Source organism: Etheostoma cragini, chromosome 20 (genome assembly GCF_013103735.1).
Source record: "Etheostoma cragini isolate CJK2018 chromosome 20, CSU_Ecrag_1.0, whole genome shotgun sequence".
NCBI classification, from domain to species: Eukaryota; Metazoa; Chordata; class Actinopteri; order Perciformes; family Percidae; genus Etheostoma; species Etheostoma cragini.
In genome coordinates this window covers 7,436,320-7,461,132 of record NC_048426.1, presented here as the reverse complement: position 1 = coordinate 7,461,132, position 24,813 = coordinate 7,436,320, and the positions used below count along the sequence as shown (strand labels likewise).

The 24,813-nt window shown below is 39.9% G+C and overlaps 2 protein-coding genes across 6 annotated transcripts in view; both read left to right on the top strand.

Moving 5' to 3' along the window:
- Positions 1–5,729, top strand: part of mta1 (metastasis associated 1) — a 42,442-nt gene extending 36,713 nt beyond the window's left edge. For 2 of the 4 annotated variants that reach the window (XM_034858518.1, XM_034858515.1), the window contains 5 exons: positions 307–496; positions 581–670; positions 1,568–1,723; positions 3,664–3,813; positions 4,911–5,729. In XM_034858518.1, the coding sequence (XP_034714409.1) occupies positions 307–496; positions 581–670; positions 1,568–1,723; positions 3,664–3,773 (546 nt within the window). In that variant the 3' untranslated portion in view covers positions 3,774–3,813; positions 4,911–5,729. Of the gene's footprint in view, positions 1–306; positions 497–580; positions 671–1,567; positions 1,724–3,663; positions 3,814–4,910 lie in introns of those variants that run through there. The other 2 variants (XM_034858516.1, XM_034858519.1) reach the window with 2 other exon arrangements.
- Positions 5,730–10,911: 5,182 nt separating this feature from the next.
- tmem229b (transmembrane protein 229B) lies at positions 10,912–23,515 on the top strand. Of its 2 annotated transcripts, none has more exons than XM_034857532.1 (3): positions 10,912–11,013; positions 11,095–11,236; positions 19,465–23,515. In XM_034857532.1, the coding sequence occupies exon 3, from the start codon at positions 19,518–19,520 to the stop codon at positions 20,100–20,102; it is 585 nt and encodes a 194-aa protein (XP_034713423.1). In that variant the 5' UTR covers positions 10,912–11,013; positions 11,095–11,236; positions 19,465–19,517; the 3' UTR covers positions 20,103–23,515. The 2 variants fall into 2 exon arrangements, with proteins under 2 accessions (XP_034713423.1, XP_034713422.1); XM_034857531.1 differs by having other exon boundaries at positions 11,092–11,236.
- Positions 23,516–24,813: the final 1,298 nt, after the last annotated feature.

Genomic DNA, 24,813 nt, shown 5'->3' with positions numbered 1-24,813 from the left:
CGGTCCGTCAGTGTTCGTCAGATCAAGAGCACAAAAACACTGCTGAACATTTACGGTGCCACCGATGGTTCATTATGTTGCCCAGACTCAGGTTTGACTATAAAATAAAGAAACACGGGCTTCCAATGCCAGAACAATAACGACTGCACGGCTCACTTCATTAACCCACAACACAGTCCATGGCCAGTCATTACAACTCTTTATCCACTTCCGTTTTCCCCCGTCACGATAAAAGCTCTATAGGTAACACAATAAAATACCGTAAAATGGTATTTAACTGTTTGTGTGGTTTGTCTGTACCTCCAGAGCCCCCACGGCCTGCCCCTGCGGCACAGCGTCAGCCCCAAATTTGCGGTGAAGACGCGACAGGCTTTCTTCCTTCAGACCACCATCCTGACGCAGGTGGCACGTCGCATCTGCAAAGATATCATCAGGCCGCGATATCTGGCCAGGCACCCCTACCTCCCTGTCAACACAGCAGCCATCAAGGCAGAGTGTAAGCGCCTCTTCTTTGTCCTCACAGGTGGACTGGGTTGCATTAAGTTTTTATTTACTGTATTTCTACAATGAATTTCTGCAGGTGCGCTGCGGTTGCCAGATGGGCCAAAAAAGCCTTCGCCACTGAAACCTGTGGAACGTAAACCTCTGGAGTCTGTGGTTCGGTATTTAGGTAAGAAGATGCTGGTCGCCCACTGCATCTCTTACGTTTTGAGTTTTTATTTTCAGTCAGTTTTAAGTAGATGGTTGCTTTTTAGACACGCTGGTACGTGGCTTTAAGGCTCAATGTCACCACCACTTTGTTCCAGACTGAAATATCTCAATGATTGGCTGGATTGCCTTGGTTCAGACAGTCACAGCCCCCAGAGGATGAGGCCTACTGAATTTGGTGATCTTCTGACTTTTCCTCTAGCCCCATGAGGCCGACATTTGTGGTTTTGAGTGAAATATTTAACAACTACTGGATGGATTGCAATGAACTTTGGTACAGATATTAATCCCCCTCCCCCCCAGGATGAATTGTAATATCTTTGCTGATCCCTTAATTTTTCATCTAGCGCAGGCATCAGGTCTTAAAACATCAGCATGATAGGATTGTTATTTAGCGTGTAAGCAACGTTCGCCTTCAGCTCAGAGCACAACTGTGTGTAGGAACAGGCTCACAGAGCTGCTATTATAGCTGTGGACTCTTAGTCTTGTTTTAGTTTGGTTGGTGGGATATTATTAACATTGTCTTCCTTGAATGAACTCAGATTGAGTCGGAGAAATGAATATCATTTTGTTCTTATAAAGGATTAAAGCCACGGTCGCCTTACCGTGTTTTTGTAAATATGTATGAAAGTGCAACCACATTTTTGTTAGTTTGAATCCCTGAGAGTACCTCAAAGTTAATACCATCCAAGAAAGTTAGCATTATGAAAATATTTTGTCACTTAGGGTTACTTAACTCAAAGTCTTGTAATCCTCCGTTGCTCCTTGTTGTCCTCCCTTCTTATCTAAAACAACTACTTACTTTCCCTTTCCTCCACCTCCCCTCATGTTTGGTCTTCTCTCCCTTTGTCATCTACAGAAGCACATCCCCGTCCAGCCAAACCCGACCCCCCGGCTCGTGGAGCGTCCATCTCTACAGGCAGCCTGACGCCCATAAAGTCCTCTCCCATCCTCAACAATGGCTCCCCCACCATCCTGGGCAAGCGCAGCTATGAACAGCACAACGGACTGGACGGTGAGTGAGAGGAGAGAGGACAGTAGACCGTATGGGTGTTTGTTTGCTTTCTCAGCCCCAAAGTATTTCAATTTCATCATTATTTTTGCATCACGATACTGTAATGGAGCAATTCTTTGGCTGTTAATATCTCCTATCCTTGGTACATATTCAGATTTTTAGCTTCCACATGAAGTTATTAAAGAATATTTGCACACTTTAAAATATCTGATATGATCTCAATCCCTGCTGTAGTCATTTTATTTCCACACGTCTCATCTAAATTACTAATTATTTGGTTGCGTTAATGGGATACTTTGATTGAGATATGGTATATTATGAAGGAAATGACTTGAAACTGTAGATTTTGTTTGTGTTTTATGTGCACATTTTACTCTAAAGGCAGCTGTTAATATATAAGAAAATATTGGAGTGGAACAATGCTGTTATCATTAGCTGTGAAACAAATCCTAATGTTTTTTTCACGGCATATTCGTGTCGTTCCAGCCTAATTCTAACTATTATAACTGTATTAACACAATTTAAGAGTATTACATTACACATACATGTTAAAAAGTTTGATATCTTTGCTAAACATTGGTTATTTATAATATTTTGAGGAGAACGTAAAGCTATATGTGAGCCCACAACTCAGCGGCTACAACACACCGCCAAAGGGTTAAGAGTTTGTGAGGGGCTCTTATTTTTTTGGGTTATGTCCCACTTTCCTCTCTCCCCTGTGCAATGAGAGAGGGGAAGAGACAGACTGAGAGATCAAGAGAGTGAGAGTATGCCAGAGAAAGACTGAGGGAGAGAGAGATTGCGAGAGGATCAGATCGGCCTTGCTGCTTTAGCCGGAGGCTACAGTCTATGTTGTCATGGTAACAGCAATGAGGAGGAGGAGGAGGAGGAGGAGGAGTGGGGGGGGCTTGGTAAGTGTATCCTGAGGGAGAGCATCTCCACTGGTCTGTGAGCCCACCTCAGGCCCAGGCTGGGATAACACACCAGGGGGAGATTGGGGTTGGAAAGCAGCCAGGATCAGTACTGGGGATTAGGTTTCATCTTGTTCATTCTCTACCACCAATTTATCAACTTAGTCATTCATAACATTTTTCAGAAGACGGGAATAGTTTCCACAAGCAACGGTAATTGTAAGGATCTTTGCAATGCTAGTTTTCTTCTAGACTTTGTTGTTTCCGTATAATTCCAATTGGTCTTTATTATACCAACAATTCTGGACAGACTGAAACTTAAAGAATAGTTTTGGGGAGAAAATGTTATTCTCTTTCTTGTTGAGAGAAGAGACAAACCTAGTTTGTTGTTAAAGCATGGAGATTAAAACCAGAAGGCGTTTAGCTTAGCATAAAGACTGGAAACAGGGAAACGCCTAGCCAAGAAGAAGAAGCTAGTAACACTAAAGTTCACGAATAGGCGTCATGTTTGTTATAGTTTCAAACTTAATTTCTTACTTTGTTTTTCGGTCTATGTCATCATCTTATGGAGCTGTTTTATTATTCGACAGACCTCACAGGCGTAGCAAAGCACATGGTGTAAAATGATGTTGCTTCTTCTTCTGTGGTTGTTGTTAAACATGCTTTGCAGGCTGAATGCCAAATTTATTAGAAATATAGCTTTGTCAGATTGTCCACCTGATAATGGATACTAATAAATATCCGCTGCATTCATCTGGTCAGAGTGGTCGAAGATTAAGACAAAAACACAGACATGAATAATAATGTCTGTTCATTAGAAATTAGTACTCTATGGAGCCACCAGGGGGCAGAATACTTCATGCTTTAGTGATTGTGTGTCTGTCTGTCTGTCTGTCTGTCTGTCTCTCTCTCTCTCTGTCTGTCTGTCTGTCTGTCTGTCTCTCTCTCTCTGTATCTGTCTGTCTGTGTCTCTCTCTCTCTCTCTCTCTGTGTGTCTGACCAACTTCTTGTTCTCTTCCTCCTCTGCAGGCTCTAAATCCAAAGTCCTGACTCCACAGTGGGACATCATGGCCAAACGCCTGAGCGAAGCGGCGCGGCCCTCGGTCTCCCTGCAGGACGAGGTACACGAACTAGACTGATCCCTCTGTGGAAACAACCTCTGCTACGAACCGCAGTGATGTGAGTTTCTCTTTTCTTCTTAGCCCTGTAGTCTCTGTTGTCTTTTCTAAGGTTATGTACTTTTAATCCTATCTTTTTTCAAAAAACTCCATATAAGACTGCTTGTCAGGTGTGACACACACTTTATTTTTACACTTTATAACTAGTGCTGTCAGTTAAACGCGTTATTAACGGCAATAACGCAAACCCATTTTAATTTAAAGATTTTTACTGTCAGATTAACATTCAGTCGTTTTTTCACATGCTGTTGCAACAACTAGTAACAGTAGAAAACTACAACACCACACCGGAAACAAAACAACCTGCACGCCACACACGCTTGTTTGGGCTTGCGAGCCAGCCAAAGAGTAGTAACGTTACGTTTTGAGTGGATGGCGAGCGCGAGACACTTAAATGGACGCCAATGAGATTCTGAACGAAAGTTTACTTTTTAAAAGTTGCCAGATGTTCCATTGACAAGACCAAAGTGATCTGTGTGTTTTGTCGTTGTGAACTGAGCTATCATCGCAGCACGTCCAGTCTGAAACACCACTTGATGGCCGAGCACACAGTAAAAAGATAATGGGACAAAAAGAAACCAAGTGACATTTAGAATAGATAAACATGTGTGATTAATTGCAAGTTAACGACGAAATGAAAGCAGTTCATCGCGATTAAATATTTTAATCGTTTGACAGCACTGTTTATAATATACTTTATATTTTTACTTATTGTTTCTCGTGGGTATAGTTATCTTCTCTGGTGTGTGCTCTTGAGGAAATAATTGATCATTGTCATTATCAGTGATAGGAATGACGGCGTTATAAAATAACAGCGTTACTTTTTTCAGTAGCGAGTAATCTCATTGATTAAATACCCCAAAAATATATATTTTAAAGACTTTATTCCAATTGTTTGTTAATCCATTTCACATTTTGACACACAGCATGTGAAGTGTTTTGGTACATGAGTTGCATTTAGAGTTGTATACTTATATATTGTTTAATAATGTAACTGTAGTCCTACTGATTACATTGCCAGCTAAGGAAACTCAATCGTTAAACAGTGACAACAAGAGAACCGCTCATACTTCCCTTTGCTTTGTGTCTTTTCCACAGCAGAGGGGGACATGGAATGGAAAGGCGTTTTGTCCATCAAACCGTAGTGGAGGGCAGCTGAGGAGACGACAGCATTGGCCACCTTCCCTGAGTCAGTACGGGTCTGTCACGCTGCTGAAGACCAATCCATAATCCATCAGTTTGGCTGCGGTCAATCAGAAGATGAGCCTGACTGTACAGGACTGTGTTTATTACTTACATTTCTCGTTATTACTGTCATTGTAATTATTGTTATTGTTATTATAATTTTTTGTACCAACTATAACTCCGCTTATTGTTTGTCGATCAAACGATGGAACTTGTGAAGTTTCATGAAAAACGCTTGCAGATCCCTGTGGAAAAAGGGTCGAAGGACTGTAACATAAGCCACTTGCATCGTCTATGTTTTTGTTTTGTTTTTTTAACCAGTTAAATTCAGCAAGGGGACGCACTTTTATTTCAGTGACACAAGTTAACTCCTTGTCTTTTGTTTCAATGAATTTGAATGCTTTACGGGAAATCTTCTGTTTTGTGAGCCGGCCCTACTCTTCAGGCCAGAGAGGTTTAACTTATTGAGAAAGACTCGCTGTTTTTTCTACCTTTTTCACAAGTAATGCATCTATGCTTAGATAATGTAATTAAAAAAGATAATTGATTTTCCCTCTTCTTTTGGTGTCTGTGCACAGAGGTGAAAGGTGTTTTCTTATTCGCAAAGGTATGCAAACAGGGTATATGCAAAATTTATTCCAAATGGCTTCATATGTTTTGAACCTAAAAAAATGATCAGTATTAAAAAAAAAGATTAAAGCACAAACGCAGCCATGTTTTGTAAGCAAACGTTAAAAAACAAGAATGTGTTCTGCTCTCATGTCCACTTATTTTGTCAATGTGTTTATTTCATGTTCATTAGGAGCTTTTCTTGATCTAAACATCAGTCATAGGTCGATTAGCAAATATACAAAACATCTGCTGACAGTCCTTTCTGTGGTATCCATCCCTCTCCATTTAGATATCGAGCTTGACCGTTCATTCTTGACCTTGGAAATGGACGAAAGAATATTTGTTTATAATTAACTTAAAATAGAGTTGCAAAGTGGAGAAACAAGATATAACAATTTGGCATAATGCATGAAATAGAATCAAATATCCAAACATAAAATAAGAGAAATAACCGATATAACTTGCTTAGAAAGACAGGTTTTAAGAAGTGATTTAAGATGCATTTACTTTCCTAGATTTGTATTTGTTTGAATGAAAATCTAGAGGAACATTTTTTCCTGAGACAGGCTTGTGTACTTGTTTGAGCTGTAGACGGTGCGTGCGTGTCAGAGAGCCTGAAAGTCCCAAATGAGCCAGCTCCACTGTAGGCCACTGTCCTAAATCCATTCTGTACAGTGAGTACTTTTAGTACCTTAAGTATATTTTGATACCAATACGACTAAGAATTATTTTACTCTAACATTATCAGCAAAGTACTTATATTTGTATCAGAGTATTTCTACACTAGGGTGTTGCTACTCTTACTTAAAGGTACAGTGTGTAGGACTTGGTGTTATCTAGCGGTGAAGTTGCAGATTGCAACCAACTGACTACCCCTTCCCTCACCCCTCCCTTTCCAAATGTTCCAAACCTGCATTTAATGTAAAAACTCAAAAGGCCCTCTATAGAGCCAGTGTTTGGTTTGTCCATTCTGGGCTACTGTAGAAACGGTGCAACATGGTGGTGTCCCTGGAAGAAGACCAGCTCCCTAAGTAGATAAGGGCCCTTTTTAGGCCAACATAAACATGGTTGAGTTTAGGTGATTATACACTAATGAAAACATAGTTCTGAATATTTCTTGCCAATAGAAAGTCCTTAATGGGGGTGGTAGTAGCTCAGTCCATAGGGAGTTTGGTTTGGAACTGGAGGGTTGCTGGTTCAAGTCCACGTATGCAACATAGTGTGGATTGGTAGCTAGAGAGATGCCAGTTCACCTCTTGGGCACTGCCAGGTGCTCTTGAGCAAGGCACCAAACCCCCAAACTGCTCATGGTCTAATCCAGCTGGCTGCCCACTCACTCTGACATCTCTCCCTTTGTGCATGAATAGGTCCTGAACATGTAAGTGTATTTCAGGCCTGTGTGTACTGATTACTCACAAAACAGTGTAAATTGTAATTTCCCCACTGGGGATCAATAAACAGTATAAATTATTATTATTAAATCCTACACACTGGTCTTTTAAGTAAAAGGTCTGAGTACTTCCAACCTCGATATATGGGTACCTGCTCTACAAACTGAGCTACGTGGACGCCCCCAGTTTGTTTGTATTAAGAGAACAAATCTCACACCTATGAAAGGAAGTCCGGGCATATTGAGCCCCTGAAGCAATTTATCAAATAAGTTCTGCACATGTGTAATTGGGTGGTCTTTCAGTTTCCCCATTAAATCCTCTCAAACTGTCAGATTGTATGCAACAAATCTGCAAACTGCAGTTTTGCATGTCTCTAAATATTTCAGAGTCTAGCCTTTGGCTTCAATTAGAGCTTAGTTTGTCTCTGTCTGAGCTTGCATGTGCTCTGGATAAACTCAGTATTTATAGTATCTGCTCGGACTTCTCACAGATGAATGTTCTTGCCTGCTATTGTCTTCTTCGGTCCACTAATCTGTAGGTCGATGCTGATTGCTAACGTAATGATTCTGACCGAGCACCCCTGCTGTCTTTACGAGGCTCTGTGGAAAATGGCTTCTGTAAGGTATTTTTTAGTATCCACCATTAATGTCCAATTGAAGTATCTGGTTAGAGAACATACAGATAACGTTATTACAATGCTCTTCAAATCACTGAGCAGGCACTCACTTCTTTTAGAGAGGGACCTTTGAAGACCACTTAAAACTAGCAGGAATGGATAATTATCAGGGTCGATATTTCAGCTACATCCTGTACTACATTATCATATATCATCAGGTTTAATCATTTAATCAGAATGGGTAGTGCCATTGTTACGGTAAATCTACCAAGCAGTGACTATGAGCTAATCCTGCACCAGTAGTGTGGAACAAGTGGTGGAAAGTAACTGAGTACACTTTTGAGGTACTTGAGTATTTCCATTTCTTCCTACTTTATACTCCACTACTTCTCAGAGGTAAATATTCTACTTTTTACCCAACTTCATTTATCAGACAATGTGTTATTTAACAGATTCAGAAAATACAAAATATAAACAACTGTACATTAAGATGTGTTATTATAGTTTAAGATAAACCTTTACGGACCCCCGGAGGGAAATTCACAAACTATCAAAGTACTTTAAAGTTATGATAACAATAATGCATCAATAATCATGATATAACATAATATAGAACCTACAATATTAGGAAATGGGCAATTCTGCATTATGAGTTCTTTTACTTTTGGTATCTTTATAACAAATTGTTGATTTGGCAATCTGGTAATGGATATTTAAAAAAAATAATTTTGAATGTAAGATGTTTTCTTGTAACAGAGCATTTCTACACTGTGATATATTTCCCAACTAGTGGTTTCTTGTGATGACCTAGTTTGAATCCGACCTGCGGCAGGTTTCCTACATGTCTTCCCCTTTCATGCAAGGTGGAAACGCCCCCCAAAAAATCTTAAATAGAAATGTAAACCATCAATTCTCTGATCACCAATGCTACATGTCAGAGTAGAGTTTCTGCAGTCTGGGATATTAACTGAATAATAATACTAATAACAATAATAATACATTTCATTTAACAGCGCCTTTCTAAGCACTCAAGGTCACTTTACAGACAATAAAAAGACAGATACAGGGAACAGAAAATTATAAACAGTTATGAAAAAATGACAGGAACAGTGTATTTACAAATAAGGAAGCTGGAACAGGCAGATTTTGAGTCTGGTTTTGAACAGGGGGAGAGAGTTGATACTGTGGAGGTCAGGTAGGAGTGAGTTCCAGAGCTAGGGGGGGGGGGCAGAGCAGCTGATGTGAAGGAGTTCAGATAGAAATGGAGGAACAAGGTTATGGATGGCTTTGAAAGTATGCAGAAGGATTTTAAATTGTATTCTGAATTGAACTGGAAGCCGATGGAGCTGCTGAAGGACAGGGGTTATATGATGAAAAGACAGGGTTCTGGTGATGACACGAGCTGCTGAGTTCTGAAGAAGTTGAAGTTTATGGAGGCATTTTTGAGGGACGCCAAAAAGAAGGGATTTGATGAGGCTGTGGATAAGGATGGAGGCAGTTTATACAGAATATATTGTAGTCTAGGCCTTAAAAACGTTTGGAAGTGGACAAAATTGGCCCTCTTTAAAACACACATCGTGAAAAGGTTTTTTGGTACATTATAAAATGGAAAAAAGAGGTCTCTCACACAGGTCACTACTGACAAATAATTAACAGGAAGACATAGTTTTCAACCACTGACTTCCTGTAATAACAGATTGCAAGTTGATAAGCACTTGTTTGTAACTCATTATAGCAGAATAACTCACCTTGCCCGAAGGAAGTAGTAAATCATAGTGATGACATTAATGACACTGATGTTGATATATGGGGTAAGGCTGCTACACACCTAACAAACACCACTCCTGGCTCCATCTAAAACCAAGATGTGGATATGTCACTGGATATGTGTTCACAACTCTTCTAAAGTATTCATCCCAATGGAAGCCCCGTGAGAATAAATAGGATTACTACAAATATCTGAAAGTGTAGTTTAACAACCGGAAGTCTTCGAAAGTTTGAAAAGAATGTTGGAACAGGAACAATGAAAAATGTGTGTCATGATTGTGTAAGTTTTATGAGAATTTCATTTAATTTACCTAGAGATTCAAGTCAGAATTAGCTACCTTGAGAGTGAGACTCACTGTCAGTATACCGCTTGATTAGCTCCACACACTTGCAGACAATTATGTGAATGAGGGCAGTAATTACCTAACGTTATCTGCTTTAAGCTTTAAAGGCAAATTTCTTACAACCAGGTGAAATTAAACGTCGACCGTTGGGATGGTTGTTCAATGTTTAGCCGCTTTTAACAATGTTCTACTACTTATTTAACAGAAAGAACATACCTAAATTATAAATGTTAGTAATCCAGTAATTTACTTTGACAAATTTGGTAAAACTTTATTTTAACCAACCCCCTATTTAACTTCCCTAAGCAGAAATAATTGGTAAATGGTTGATAACAGATTTTCAAGGAATACAGGGAAAACAGTAGGAACTATCAATATCAAATCAGTTTACCTTCTGTTTCTTTACCATTTTGTAATAATTACCATTAAAACAATATGTTAAACTATTTTGCATAAACTGTGTATTATTAACAGTCTATGGTAGCTAGCTTAACCACACTAAACATAAAATCTAGTTACAATGGCAGTCATTATCATGTTTCAATTACAGAAAACCGCTTAAAAGTAAGTACAGTTAGCTAGCTTTGACCAAGGCTAGCCGTGGCTATTTCTAGATGCTAGCTAGCTTAAACAAGAATATTTTGGTTTAAGGTAAGTTGTTTAATTTGTCTTTTTTTCTTTTGTTAATGCATTGTGCCTCCTTGAAGAGCAGTAGGGTAGACAGGGGGAAAACGGCTGTTTGGCCTGGCAACCTGTCCAGTCCAGCACAACTGCCCATAAAACAAAAAATCTTATTTTTACACTTTGCTTTCGTACATATTTATCGGACGAGATATACTTGTTAATTAGTGAGCTTTCAAAGTTGCTGGTCGGTGATTTTTGTTCCTTTTTGGACTAAGTCTTTATGCTAAGCTAAACTAGCTAATGTTAACTGTCTTGTGGCTGTAAGCTAACGTTAGGTAAAAACAGGTATTTTAGTTTTTAATTAGAGTTGTTCTCAAAATGTCAAACTACTGTACGTGTCCATACATCTGCTTACAGCTATAGCCAGCTAGCTACATTATGAGTAAAGCAGTGTTACTGTGAGTCATTTATTCTCCACTATGCTTAACGTTAATGTTAAAAAGGTAATTTGTTTAACTTTTGAGATAACCACTGTGCTTATTAACTAAGGTTGTTCAACGTCCTGTGGCACTAAACAGACTGACTTTAAGCCAAGTAGCTCCGAGTCTGGATGTCTGCACGCTGAGCTGCGGTAAAGAAATGGTTAATCAAGGATGCAAAAAGTGCGTGAGTCTCTCTGAGCATGTGCGGCTGCTGCTGCAGTTGCAGTGAAGTAAAATGTGTCAATTTTCACTGGACAGCAGAGACACCGTGAAGGAAGGAGAAACCGGGGAAACAGACGAGCTGTAGACAGAGCAGCGCCACATCCTGGACCATATCCCCGGGTGATGTGTTTGATCCGCTGGCCTGTGTGCTGAGGGAGACACCGCCGAGCTTAATCTGAAGGTAAAGAAATAAATAAATAAAAACCTGCACTGAGGATGATTCATGTCTGTCTGCTGGAGCCGATGTAGCCAACATGTTAGCATGACTTTTCATGAGACCAGCATATGTGTTTCTAAAGCTTTAAAATGATGATGTGTTTGTTTTCTTTATTTACCTAGATTGGAAATAGCGTTCTGGCATCCATAATGAGTGCTTGCTTGCAAGTTGGCAGCTTTACAAGCGTGTTTTTTTACTGTGTCGCAAATTAAATGCACTGTAATCAATATAGAATGAAAAGCAGCACATAAGGTTAAAACACAGGATGCATCCCTCTTCATTTGGTACTGTCGATATAAGCTCAGAAAGATGACTGTTTGTTCAGTTGTGTCTTGCACATTTCAATGATGCTTTGCAAGGGATAGAAGTGTTTCCAAGTCGCCTTCGTCAGATTTCAGAGGGCTTTTTTTTTTTAAATTATTATTATTTGTAGAGGAGAACGTACCGCACTGCTCAGTGGGAAGGAGGCGTGATGCTGCAGCGGAGTCCCGGCAGCTGCGCCTGCGCACTGGCCCCTGGGCCATAACATGATGGCTTTGGCCATCTAATGTAATTTCAACCCGTGGAGTTTTATATACAAAGACTGTTCATTACTATCGGTATTTCATTTGTTGGTCACATTTAGAGCTGGGCAATATATTGGTATTATATTGTAATTGAGAAATGAGACTAGAAATCATCTTAGATTTTGGACCTATTGTAAAATCGTAATATGGCATAAGTGGTGTCTTTTTCTGTTTTTAAAGGCTAAATTACAGAAAAGGGATGTCATTTTCTGAACTTACCAGACTGTTGTCTTATTTGCTTTTACCCAAATTATATCCACATTACTGATGATTATTTATCAAAAATCTCATTGTGTAAATATTTTGTTAAAAGCACCAATAGTCAGCACTACAATATCGTTGCAGTATCGTGATATTTGATTTTGTCCATATCGCCCAGCCCTAGTCACATTTAGTGATTCAAAAACATTGGGCTATAGCCTATGTGGCTGTCCTCATTGATTTGTTCTATATAAAGCATGTAGTTCCCTATCATTTGGGGTGAAATAATCCCTGCTGCTGCTGCCATGGAAGCCTGTATTCCCCCTTAGCTTTACACAGACTATATTGACATTGTGGACCTATTTATAACCCAAGCACCAGCCTTCAAAATGACCCCATAACAAGCACAAAATTAACATTCAGCCAACCTCAGCTGTGTGGACACTCGGTCTAGGTTATTGTAGTGTTAAGTATAGGCCTGTCATAATGCAATCATGCAGGTATTTCAGTTCCTGCTTTCTATTATAACTGACCATATAGGGTGTGTTGGGAATGACCATTTGTACAGCAGGTTAAAGACACATAAAAGGTCACTGTTGAGGCAGAGGAGAGTTTTCTAAACCCAAATGTTCCGGTGTGTGAGTGAGAATAGATGTGAAGATCACAAATCACTTAACTGATTCAAAAAATCAGTTCAGTTCAGAGATTTACAGCCTCCGACTGTGTAGTTTGTTCACTTTTTTCCCCCTAAGCTCAGTGGTCGCATCCCGGTGCACACACAAGCACCATATATTGTCACGCTGTTTCTGGTCCAAGCTGTTAAGTTCAGTTCAGTACAAAACTAACCTATAAAAGGGCTGTTTAAGCTTCCCATTAGTTCCATTTGTACATATGCTGACGACCTCTAGTAGGGACTTTCCAATGAGACAATAAATGCACACACATAGTTGTTGAGGGGAAGAGGTTACTTCCCCAAACCAAATTTCTCCTGTAAGTGTGTGAGAGAATTTACTTTGTCTGTACGGCCGCTCTGTTCCAATAGAGGTACAAAATGCTTCATAATATTAGGAATAAAAGCCAGCACATTTTCGCCAAAGAGGACTTTGGAGGAAGTATTTTTTTAGTAGAAAAATATTTATTTACAGTACAAACAGTATATTGGTCACTATTCTTTAATAACCAAATTAGGGGTTCCTTCTTAAAAAACGTTTTTGTTTATAAGGAGAAAAAAAAGTATTAATAGTTTTTTTTTAGTGCTGTCAAACGATTAAAATATTTAATCTTAGTTAACCACATAAATGTCATAGTTAACTCACAATTAATCGCACATTTTTATCTATTCTAAATGTCCCTTTAATTATTTTTGTCCTATTATTTTTTCTCATTTCAATGCTCTTATCAACATGGAAAAGTGGATCGGCTCGCTTTGTGCATATGTTTTTTTTTATTGAAAACAACGTTGGCATATAGCCTACTGTAGTACTACTACATTCTCACTTGGAGCAAATAATCTCTCACACAGTGTAACACTGTCCACCAATAAAAGGGGGAAAACAATACTTTGATGGGGGGGGAATTGGCCTCAGCTGTCAATTCAAGACTGGACGTGCTGCGTTGATAGCTCAGTTCACAACGCCAAAACACACAGATCACTTTGGTCTTGTCAATGGAACATCCGGCAACTTTTAAAAAGTAAACTTTCCATCCAGAATGTAATTGGAATCTTATAGTTAGATCCGGTGTGGTGTTGTAGTTTTTCTAACATTGCTAGTTGTTGCAACACCATGTGTATGCCAAAAAGAACGTTAACCTTGCGATAAAAAAAATTCTCGCCGTTAAAATAGGTTTGCTTTAACAGTATCCTCTTAAAAAATGCAATGTTATCAAACAAGGGAATTTTTTTTTTGCTTTAGAAGAGGTTTTAGCACCTTTTAGACTTTGGATACACATAAAAAAAACTAACCAGCATGCTAAATATCTCGCTTTGTTCAAGGCAGGTGACAGTTTAGCTCAAAAGCTCCTTTGTTACTTAAATCTTTGCAGAGCAGCCAGCATCAATTCTGCATTGTCAATGATTGATTATAAAGCTTCTTTGTCTGATAAGAGATTAACAGACGCATGCATCCCTCCTTTAGGGGCATTACTCTCCACTTGATGAGCATGTCAGTAAATCTCCTGCTTTCTCTGTAGCTGCTCCAAGATTTAAAATCTAAATCCACGTAGTTCTAATGTCTTGGTATGTAGATATTTTTAAAAGAAGTTTATGTTGAAATAAATTGTTATTTTAGTTACAGTAGTTGTTATGTATCTTGTTGTTATTTTGCCCTCTTATTGACATAATATGCAAACACAGATATTCCATTAGTTTGAACCTTTTTTTTTAAGGAGCATTCATTCAAACGTCACTTTTTAGACAGTTGGATAGGATTGATCAGATGAGATAAGCATGAAAAATGAGCCTCCTGTGTGTGCCCGTTGGACAGTCATTTGCTTGGTTTCCTCCCTACTGTTATTCTTCTCATGCACTAATTGAATGAATAGCCAATCAGATGGATCCACTCAATGACGTCTCAGACGCTGATTTAAAATGTTTTATCATCAGAAAAGCCGTCGAGTAGTGACGGTACGTGACACACCACAAAAACTAGGGCAATGGATTGCCCAACTCGGGCCGCCGGCTGACAATCTCCTCGGTGTTTCAGCACCATTAGGTTCTTTTATTAAACTGCAAAGAGCTCAAGAGCTGTAGTGAGTGTGTGGGGGACTAATATAAGGAGAAAGACAGAGACTGAGGGAAAGGGAAGATGCTTTAAGAGAAGGTTTGAACTTTAAAGGTCAGTTTGTTTAAAGGTAATTTTGTGGATATTTATTGGGTGATTAGGAAACAGACAGACGGGCAGGCAGAGACAGACATAGAGAAGAAGAGATACAGCAGAAGACCAGAATAGATTAAAAGTTAGAGTTGATTGCAGCTCAGTGAGCACCCGGCACCCGAAGACGAGGCACCATATGGAAGAGTGAACAGTCTTCGCGCTATACTATCAAGTCGAAACAGTGACTGAGTCCAGTGTCTGACTGGTACCTGATTTGTTATAGTTAGCATCCCAATGCCAACATGTACAGGACGGTTCTTTTTTTCAAGGGTAGTATAGAAAACGTTGACATCTTCTATACAATGTTAAGGGCAAAGAGTTATGAATCAATAGAGCCTCTTGGATATAAACCCTTCAGAGTGCAGCTCTGTCCTGTCACTCTTTTTACATAGCGTCCTCCTCCCCCACCACTCTGCTTGTTTTGTTCATGCTTTCACCTTGCAGATATAGAAAGGATGTCTACTACAAAGTTATATGAGGCTCTTTTGTCTGTGCTGCGTCCAGGCTTTTAGTCTTAGCCCTCATGGCGTCTCTCGTGCTCTATCAGCAGTTGCACTTGTGCGTCTCTGGGGGAATATCTAGATTTAGGAGTGGGGTTTTGAAACCCTGCTATACCACAACTGTTAACCCCACAACTACTTCCATCACTTCCTGTGTGTAGAAAACAAGTGTAATGTCATGCATTCATGTCAGAACGTGCAGATATTAAAGCGGTTATTGTGGCAGGACTCTCTCTGGGACGTCAGGCTTTTCGTCTTGCCTGGGAGTGTGACCATTTCGAACAGTTCTAAAAAATGTTGTCCTTAGACGTGGTTGGACCACACTTTGAATAAATTAATTTTTTTCAATGATATTTTGGGTAAAAGGGATTACAGCTCTATTTGCCTAAGGCCGGCTCCAGATGGAGAAGGAGACGTGATGCTGTTTAGGATTAGAGCCAGCTTGCTGTTTCAGGGGTAATTGATCTGTCTTTGCAATTGATCGGATCAGTTAATTTTCTGCTGCCTCGGGAAGTTCACCTGCTCCCCCCCTTCTTTTCTCCTCTTCACTTGACACACACTTCTCGTCAATTATTCAATCACAAACAAACAGGAAAATGGGTTCAGGATCAATAAGTGGTGACTCAGGAAGCCAAAACCCTGTCTTACCTTATGTGCACCATTGCAGTCCTACATGGGTATACATTATTATTAGAAATCCAGATTCATTTGTAGATGTTTTTAAATTAATTCATCAATTTATTATAAATACAAAACAGAGAAAAGCAGCAAATCCTAAAATGGAACCTATATTTACTACTTTTGCTTGATAAATGACTAAAACAATGATTGTTGAAAATAAAGTAGAGAACAGTAATATAGGTCTTAAATCTGCAACTACAAGGCTGTTTCCATCAGCGGGGATGAAGCAGGGGTTAGGTCATTGGATACTACTTCTTTCTATACGCCACGCTGCAGCCGCCCAAAGTGACCTTCTGCATAGACCTTGGATCTGTGCCAGAGCCAGAGAGCTGCAGTACATTGACAGGGATTACAGCACGATGAGAGGTCAGCAATGGGTTAGGTTTCTGATTTAATTACAAAGTCAGAGTTCAGCAGCTGTCAGCCTGCTGTCGGCACAGTAAACGCACCTCCATTGTTTTGATTTTGGTTTTTATATTCATAATGGTGTGATTCTTTTTGCTTGTGTCTGTTTACCTGCAGCCGGAGGACTGTCTAACTGACAGACCCTTAAAGCTTGTAACCGTATAGTCCCTTTCTCTCTCTCTATCTCGCTCTTTATCTTTCTGTTTCATTTAAAAACACACACTCAGTCGGTGTTTTCCCTCTGTGTCCTCAAACAAACCCCTGGTGGCTAGACTTCCCTCCCTTTCAGTTCAGACAGCACCCTGCCTGCAATGTGTCCTCCCGTGGTGATCGGGAGGTTTACAAAGCAGGCAGCTCTGTCGAATTGGCTATTCTGAACCCCATCCCACTGCGATGTCCCGTAGCAGGGTTCGATGCGGTGCGAGGGCGAAGCGGGCTGGCACAGCAAGAGCTGGCGGGAACCTTGTTGATCAATACATCGGACCAATGTGGGTTGGTGGGGGATATACTCCAGTAGCAGCAGCAACAGCAACAACAACAACAACAAAAACAACCCAGCACCCAGTGTGTGAACCGTTTCATGCCGAGGCAGCAAGTCAATAGATAGGCCTTAATACACACAGAAAGGGTAAGTGGGGACATCCTGGCAGCTTACGGTTTTAAGACGCTGATCATGTCATCACAGCAACGTGGGTTGCAGTCCAGGACTTTTGTTGTATTTCATCTCTGATAAACATTTGACTGGCCAAATAAAGTTAGAGAAAAAAAAAGCATTTAGCATTGTTTTAATATAACAGTCAGCTAATTGTAGATGTTTCTTATGTAGTAAACCCATTTTACTCCATCCAGTTCTCTCCGCCGGATGAAGCATAATGCTTAAAATATTGAGCGAAACATGGTTTGACCCAGGTGGGCTTGGATAGATGAAAGGAGAGGGAGAGTTTCTCAGGCAGGCAGTGAAAAAATGGTATAAGGGGTTAACGGAGGTCAGTTATCCATCGCTTTGGCCCAGTTCTTCACATGAAACCCTTGTTTCTTGTTTTGGGAGAAATGTGTTAATCCCCACAGGCCCCCCCCCGGGCCACAGCCAGCCTTTTGAAGTCAAAAAGAGCCCTTTTGTACTCCTGACTTTTCTCTGAGCTTGTATTTTACAAAGCGGTTATGATCCATTGTATAATGTTTTTTGATGTGACACAGTTTCCTCTGGGGGCATTGTTTAGCAGAAGATAAATGCTCAGTGGCCTTCTCAATCGTATGGTCTTTGAACTCCTCTGTATGATGCTGTTTGCCTTCAGTGTTTTTTATTAGACATGCGGAGTGATAAAGACAGAAGAGGAAGGATCCAACCCTGCGTGGGCCTCCTGACACCTGATACCAGAGCTTGTGTGTGTCAAGCTACGAGATTTGGAAAAAGAACACATGATGTAGGCAGTCAGATGATAAAGCTATACCTTACATAAGAGACCCCCTCAGTCAGTCAGTAAATAGCATCAAGTGAGGGAAGGCCATAGCGTTAAAGTCCTCTAAAGTCCTGCTGTCTCTCATTTCATCTTCCTGAAGTGTTTATTGCCTTGTCCTTAAATGAACTTTTGGCTAGGCATCATTTGCAATTCAAGTTGTAAGCCTTAGTTTTTCAGCCCTGGTTGATTTGGGGACCCTCGTGGTTTCTGTCTGTGTCAGCAAACACTCAAACAGCTACCTTTTAACTGAAGATCAACTGGTATATCCGGTTACAGTGCAGCCCAAAAAAAATGTTTTAATAAAGTAGTCCGTCAATAATCTGCGTTTTTTCCATAATGTCATGAGCAACCGTGATGTTTTCATGCTGCGCACAGCATAAGTAGTTTTCCTCACAGCAGCAGGACACAGTAAAAGGACTTGGTTACTTGCTGAGGAGTTAGAATGGGCGGCTGTGGCTCAGTGGTGATCAGAGCGGTTGCCTGCCAGTCGGAAGGTTGGTGGTTTGATCCCCGCCCCTGCAGTCATTGTCGAAGTGTCCTTGGGCACTTGGGGTATCTTGGGCAAGACACTGAACCCCGAGTTGCCCCCGGTGCTGCGCATCGGAGTGTGAATGTGTGTGAATGTTTATCTGATGAGCAGGTGGCACCTTGTACGGCAGCCCCGGCCACAGTGTGTGAATGTGTGTGAATGGTGAATGTTTCCTGTAGATGTAAAAGCGCTTTGAGCAGTTGTTAAGACTGGAAAAGCGCTATATAAATACAGCACATTTACATTTACATTTAGAGGTGTGCAGCTAGCAGCTCTTTATCTAACAGCTCACTAAGGCTGTTTTTTATTTTTTGTGCCCTGCAATATGTAAAACTGAGCCACTGTGACATATATATTTCCTGTCCTGTGACTTCTTTACAATAAAAATAACCCCATGTTTTGCCAATTGAGCGCTTTTAATGTGAAACAGTAGCAGTAGAACGTTCAGTTTTACTTATCAGTAACTTAGTTAAGTTTCTTATAGGATACCAATTAGTTTAGGCAGATATCAATGTGATTAAATAACGCTGTATTGCATTGTTTTCATGCAGAAAAGGTGAACTCCGCCACAAGAAAAAAGGGTTTAACAATACATCGCTCTGGATTGTAATCGATTTAATCCTCAAGGATTCAATATCATCGACACAAAGCGGAAATCTCAGTTGAGAGCGTCATCTGAGTAGTGTGTTTGTAATTTAAATATCTGGAAGAGTTTAGTAATTCCATTTTTAAATCTCATTTTAGTTGCTTTTGTAAATATATGTAAATGTAACTGATTGTGTCGAAGGGGCGTATCGTCTGCAACGTAAACACATTAAACGTCTATTTCAGAAAGAAATGCCAAGCACTCCTAGCAAGTATCAAAAACAGGGTTTTATTTCATGAACTTTAAATAAAGTTTGATGGAGTTGATGATATTGTACCGTGCTGCCTGTGTGTCTCTGTCTTACACCTTGCTTTCGCTACTCTCTCCTCAGACCTGCATCGTATTATCACAGATAGAAAATTCTGCGTGAAAGCAAGAAGAAAGATGGTGACCGTGGAAACCCCAGAGGCTCCTGTACCTCTGACAGCGATGTCACGCTGGTACCTCTACGCCATCCACGGCTACTTCTGCGAGGTGATGTTCACAGCCGCCTGGGAGTTTGTGGTGAACTGCAACTGGAAGTTCCCCGGCGTGACCAGCGTGTGGGCGTTCTTCATCTACGGCACCTGCATCCTCATCGTGGAGCGGATGTACCTGAAGCTGCGCGGCCACTGCCCCGTGCTGCTGCGCTGTGTCATCTACACTTTGTGGACGTACCTGTGGGAGTTTGGCACGGGGCTGCTGCTGCGCCAGTTCAACGCCTGCCCCTGGGACTACTCCGAGTTCCGCTACAACTTCATGGGACTGATCACAGCCGAGTACGCCGTGCCATGGTTCTGCGCCAGCTTTACCGTGGAGCGCTTTGTTATCCGCAAAACGCTTCGGCTGCGATTCCACAAGGGGCCCGAGGACGGTTGGTCAAACAATGAGTTAGATGCCGGGGCAGGAGGAACCGTGGGGGGTGGGAGAAGGAGAGAGGGTGGCAGAGGGATGGCAAATGATGCTAATGGCTACCTTAAAGGAGAATGAATGAAAGGTAAATCTGAAACCAGCCCAATTGCCTTGCTACACCTCCTCTACCCTTCTCAGCCACTTTTAGTAAGCAGTCCTCTCCCATTAACTGTCTGGGGTGAAGACAAACGGACAGCAATGTGCACTGGGTTGGTGTGCAGAGGTGTACAGAGTACCAGAATAGAAAACAAAACCTAACTGAGGTTTTAAATGCCCAAATCACTAACTTGCGTTCTCTACTGTCAACAGTAACTCCATGTTGCTGTGTTTGCTGCATCTCATAACACACCCACTGATTTTAATGTGGGGTTGGCCTTGAGTAGATCAAGGTCTTGAATGTCCAGGATTACACTTTTGGGAGGTGGTGGGGGTAACTGTTGCAAAGATTAGTGTTATCATCCTGCGAAGGAACAAATTCAAGAACTAGAAGAATACATTTTTCTGTTTTTCAGGGCACATCAGTCCATCTGAAAGCAGAAAGCTTGCTGAATAGTAATCATAAAAAGTAGCTACAGTTGTAACACATTCTTTTTAAAATGTACATATTCTCCTTTAGTATTAATCAAAGTACTGTAGTAGTGTAGCTACACAAATCTCTTTGAAAACATACCCTTCACCCTGAGGCTCCGTGTGTTGGTGTACATTCTGAAGAATGTTTTTGGTGAATACCCACAATGTCTGGCAAAAAGATGCATGAAAATAATGGTCTTCCAATATAATATACTGTACATTTCTACAAAGGTCATTCAGCAGTCGTACTGTAGGTCAGTCTGCTGCTCGTGTGTGGTTGACCAGTTATAATGGTTGACTCCTGGTTGTCTCCTCCTGACTGCATGGTGTCCTTGAACAAGACAAAACCCCAGACTGCTGGTGCTGAGCAGGTTCACAGCATTGCATGGCAGCTTCTCTGCAGTTTGTGTGTGTGTGTGTGTGTGTGTGTGTTTGGATGGGGCCGGCGGGCTGGTGTGTGTGTAGGCTAATGTGAGATGTTTAAAGGCACTAAATAAATGCAGTCCATTTGAGATACCAGCGAGAGCGCTGTTCTGTTAATGGCAATGATTGAGTCATGAGCAGCGGCATAAAACACCAAACCTCTTGATAATCTTTTCCATTTTCCTAAAAACGTTCCATGTCTGGATGTCCATTTTGTGTGCTTTAATGTCATCTCAGATCTGCTGGGGTCACATAAGCCTCATTCTAATTCTCAATCCTTGGAAATCAATCAGTCAAATCATACAAATGTTGCTTTGATTCTTTGATTCAAAAAAGTGTTCACTAATAAAGTAGCAATATTCAATTTTGAGTGACACAGAATGAACAGTAGTTTATGTGTCACATCAGGTTTCCATATTTGAGCTTTTTATCTTCAAAATGCATTTTAGGAACAAACACCACATTCACAACTTATGCCCATCAGAGCGTTTGTTCAGAGTGTTGTTGGTCCTCACATTTTAACCCTGTTTTTCATGACCCCTTTCTATTTGCATTACATCACTTTAAAGCTATAGTGCGTAGTTTCTGTTGCCCCAATGAGGAAGTTTGAAGAATGACAACAAAACTTTTCGGCACGTCCACATGATACAAGCCTTACGTGATCGCGCATGCGTCCCCAACCCTCCACCCCTCCACCCCTCCACCCCTCAGTCACTTGTAGCCAAGGAGGTAAGGGAGGATTGAAAAACACGATGGACTCTTCAGAAGAGGTATTTATCTTCACTTGAGTTTATTTGTAATATATATTAATATCAAAAGGTTACGCATTAAAGCTTCAAAAAGTGTGTGAAGGAAGGTAATGTGTGTGAGGAAATATGTAGCAGATTGTGATGTTATTTTATTAATTAAAGGAAACCTTCACATTTCTCCCCACATAACAAATATCAGAATTTGCTGCTCATTTCCTTCCAATATTAATGATCTGTAATTGATTTAGTTTTTTGGTAAATAATGGCCTTTGTGAAATTTTACTGGACTTTGACTGACATTTGACACAATCCACAACTGTTTAAACATGATATGATACAAACTTGGCAAAAAGTCAGATACATTGCAACATCCAGACTCTTGTACTCCAATCAGGTGAAACATGCATAATGCAAACAATGCTTATTTCCATTTGTGTTGTCACTCTTAATTTTGATTCTGTGACGTCCTGTGCTCTATGAGTATTAGGATCAAGGACTGTACACTCACCTTTATGCACACAGAAGTTGACCGTAATGTTTTCAGCATGGGTGGGTCTGGTGCTGCTGACACTACTATTTTTACAGTACTTCCAAGGTACCGGGGGATTGACATTATACATTAAATGGAAACATGGTCGCTGATTTCTCAGGAGGACAATTTATGTTGTTGACTCAATCACAACATTTTGTGCTGAATAGTTGAATTCAGCTTTTCATTTCAACTGAAAAAATACATGAGAAGCAATCAAAATCTGGGTTTCCATGACACAACTGGACTATGTAAAGGTGTGACCTTCATCATTGTAGCTGCAATGGCATGATGTGTTTTCCCCCTCACTGTCTCCCCTGTGAGTCCAGAGGGTGGATGGGAGGATGCTGTTCAGTTCCACATGACAGATAAAATGCTGCCACCCAGTGGATATATTGAAAAATGCAGCTAGAACAAAAGTTTTAAATAAACAAGGGACAAAAAATAAGACTTGAAGGGCCTTAATCATTATTAGGATAATTTTTATTATTTAATTTCATACGTGAATCAACAGGCTTAAAAGCAATAGAGGCTTCTGACCCAGCAATGATTATTCAGCTAACTTTTTCTCTTTAAAATCTATTAAACTACATTATGAGAACTGGTATGCAGCTAATGTCTTTATCCAGTTCTACTGCTTTAATGAGACAAATCACAAAGAACATACAAAATAAAGTGTATTTGTTCTCTGCAATATATGAATGAGGGAGTATCAGGTATGTATTGCGTGTTTTACAGAGACATGTTCTCTGTATGTACATGTGCATGGAAACTGAACTGATTCTCTGCTATTTTTACCAGGCTGCATGTGTCCAAAGGTTTTCAATTTCTCCTCCAAACAGATCTTATCCAAGTGATTATTAGCCCCCATGTACTGTATAATATTTTGAATTAACGTGCAGGTTTTTAGTGAAATGACTGTACTGTAATATCATTCACTTTGATTATGTTCCGTGTATGATTTATCAAATGTTTGGGATTAATGTATGAGTAATGTATTTATTTGATCATAAATGATGTGTTTTGGAGAACATTTATTTTCTGTGTGCAGACAACACATTTACAATAGCCCTTAGATGCATAAGTGTAAAAAAAACGACCCAGCTGATCTATTGTTGTTGTAGGAATACTTTTGTGACAAAAATACTTCCCCACTTTGGTCCAGACTGAAATATCTAATATACCATATCTAATAAAACCACTGGACAGATTGTCAAGAAGGTTTGTCCAGACGTTTGTGACCCAGTTAGCATTTAGCTTAAAGATAGCCCCACAGAGCTGCTAGCATGGCTGTTGTTAATTTAAATCGTTCACTTTTTTTTAGTGAATCAAGTTTTTTGTGTTTACTATTATTATTATTACCCCAATTTCCCCCAATTTTTGGGGTGAAGCATGATCCATATGTGTTTATAGAGGTATTTTCTTCCATTACCATTCTCACCGACATTATTCTTTAACATCAAGACAATTTTATATTTGATACATAGGTGTGATCTATATATTTTGTAATAATAACGGGTTTGCATAACATATTCCTTATAGTTGTTATGCATAAGAGTATCTGCTTTTAAAAATACGTTATTAAGCTCCAGTTTGCACCTCTCAGGTATTATTATAGACTGTATATTAGTTATTATCATACATTTGAGTTACAGAGTTTCTTACAAAGTCTTAATATAAAGTTTTGATCCATTTCCCAGGTTGCACCTCTGTTTCAAAATTAAAAACAAAGATGGCGGTGGACGATAAGTAAAAGAGTTGCAACTTCAGAAACAGGTTAAACATTTCTTCTGGATGTGGACAGAATGTTTTTTCATGCAAATGATTACAAAAAGTCTTCAATAATTCTAAAAATGCCACCAGATAAGCGGTAAGTGTTTTTAACTAATTTCTATGTCATCTTTTAGAGTAACACATAGGGAGAAACCGAAAGTTAGCTTTGAGGCTTTTTAGCTAACATTTAGCTAACATCTGCAGTTTGGGATGAGCTGTTGCCATAGTAGCTTCGTAAACTTGGTAGCTAGCTAAGTGAGCTAGCATATAACTTTGAAAGATAGAGTATTTTCTTTTCTTTTAATAATTTCAAATTGTATATACCAACTAGAAACGTTAAATACTGCTGTTGTGTCATTCAAATTGTTGTGAGCAAAATTGATTTATCTAGCATTTTAACGTTATGCTGAAAAGGTGTAGTCTTTTCCTAAACCTTTTATTTGACTTCTTTAATATGACTTTCATCTAACAGCTAGTTGTTTATTGAAAAGTTGTTTAAACTTGTATAATTCCGTTTGGATCAAAGTGGTGGAAGGGAATTTTGGCACCTTAACCGTTATGTAGGCTACATGCCATGTCAGCATTCCCTTTATCTGTCACAGGCTGGGAACCAAAATGTTTGGGTCAGATAACATTTTTGTATTATCATGCTTTGTCAAAAATCTTGTAAGATAAAAGCATCAATACAAAACGAGCTCCCAGCTGCTTCTTTTGTCTCTCTTTATATATATAAATATATATATAT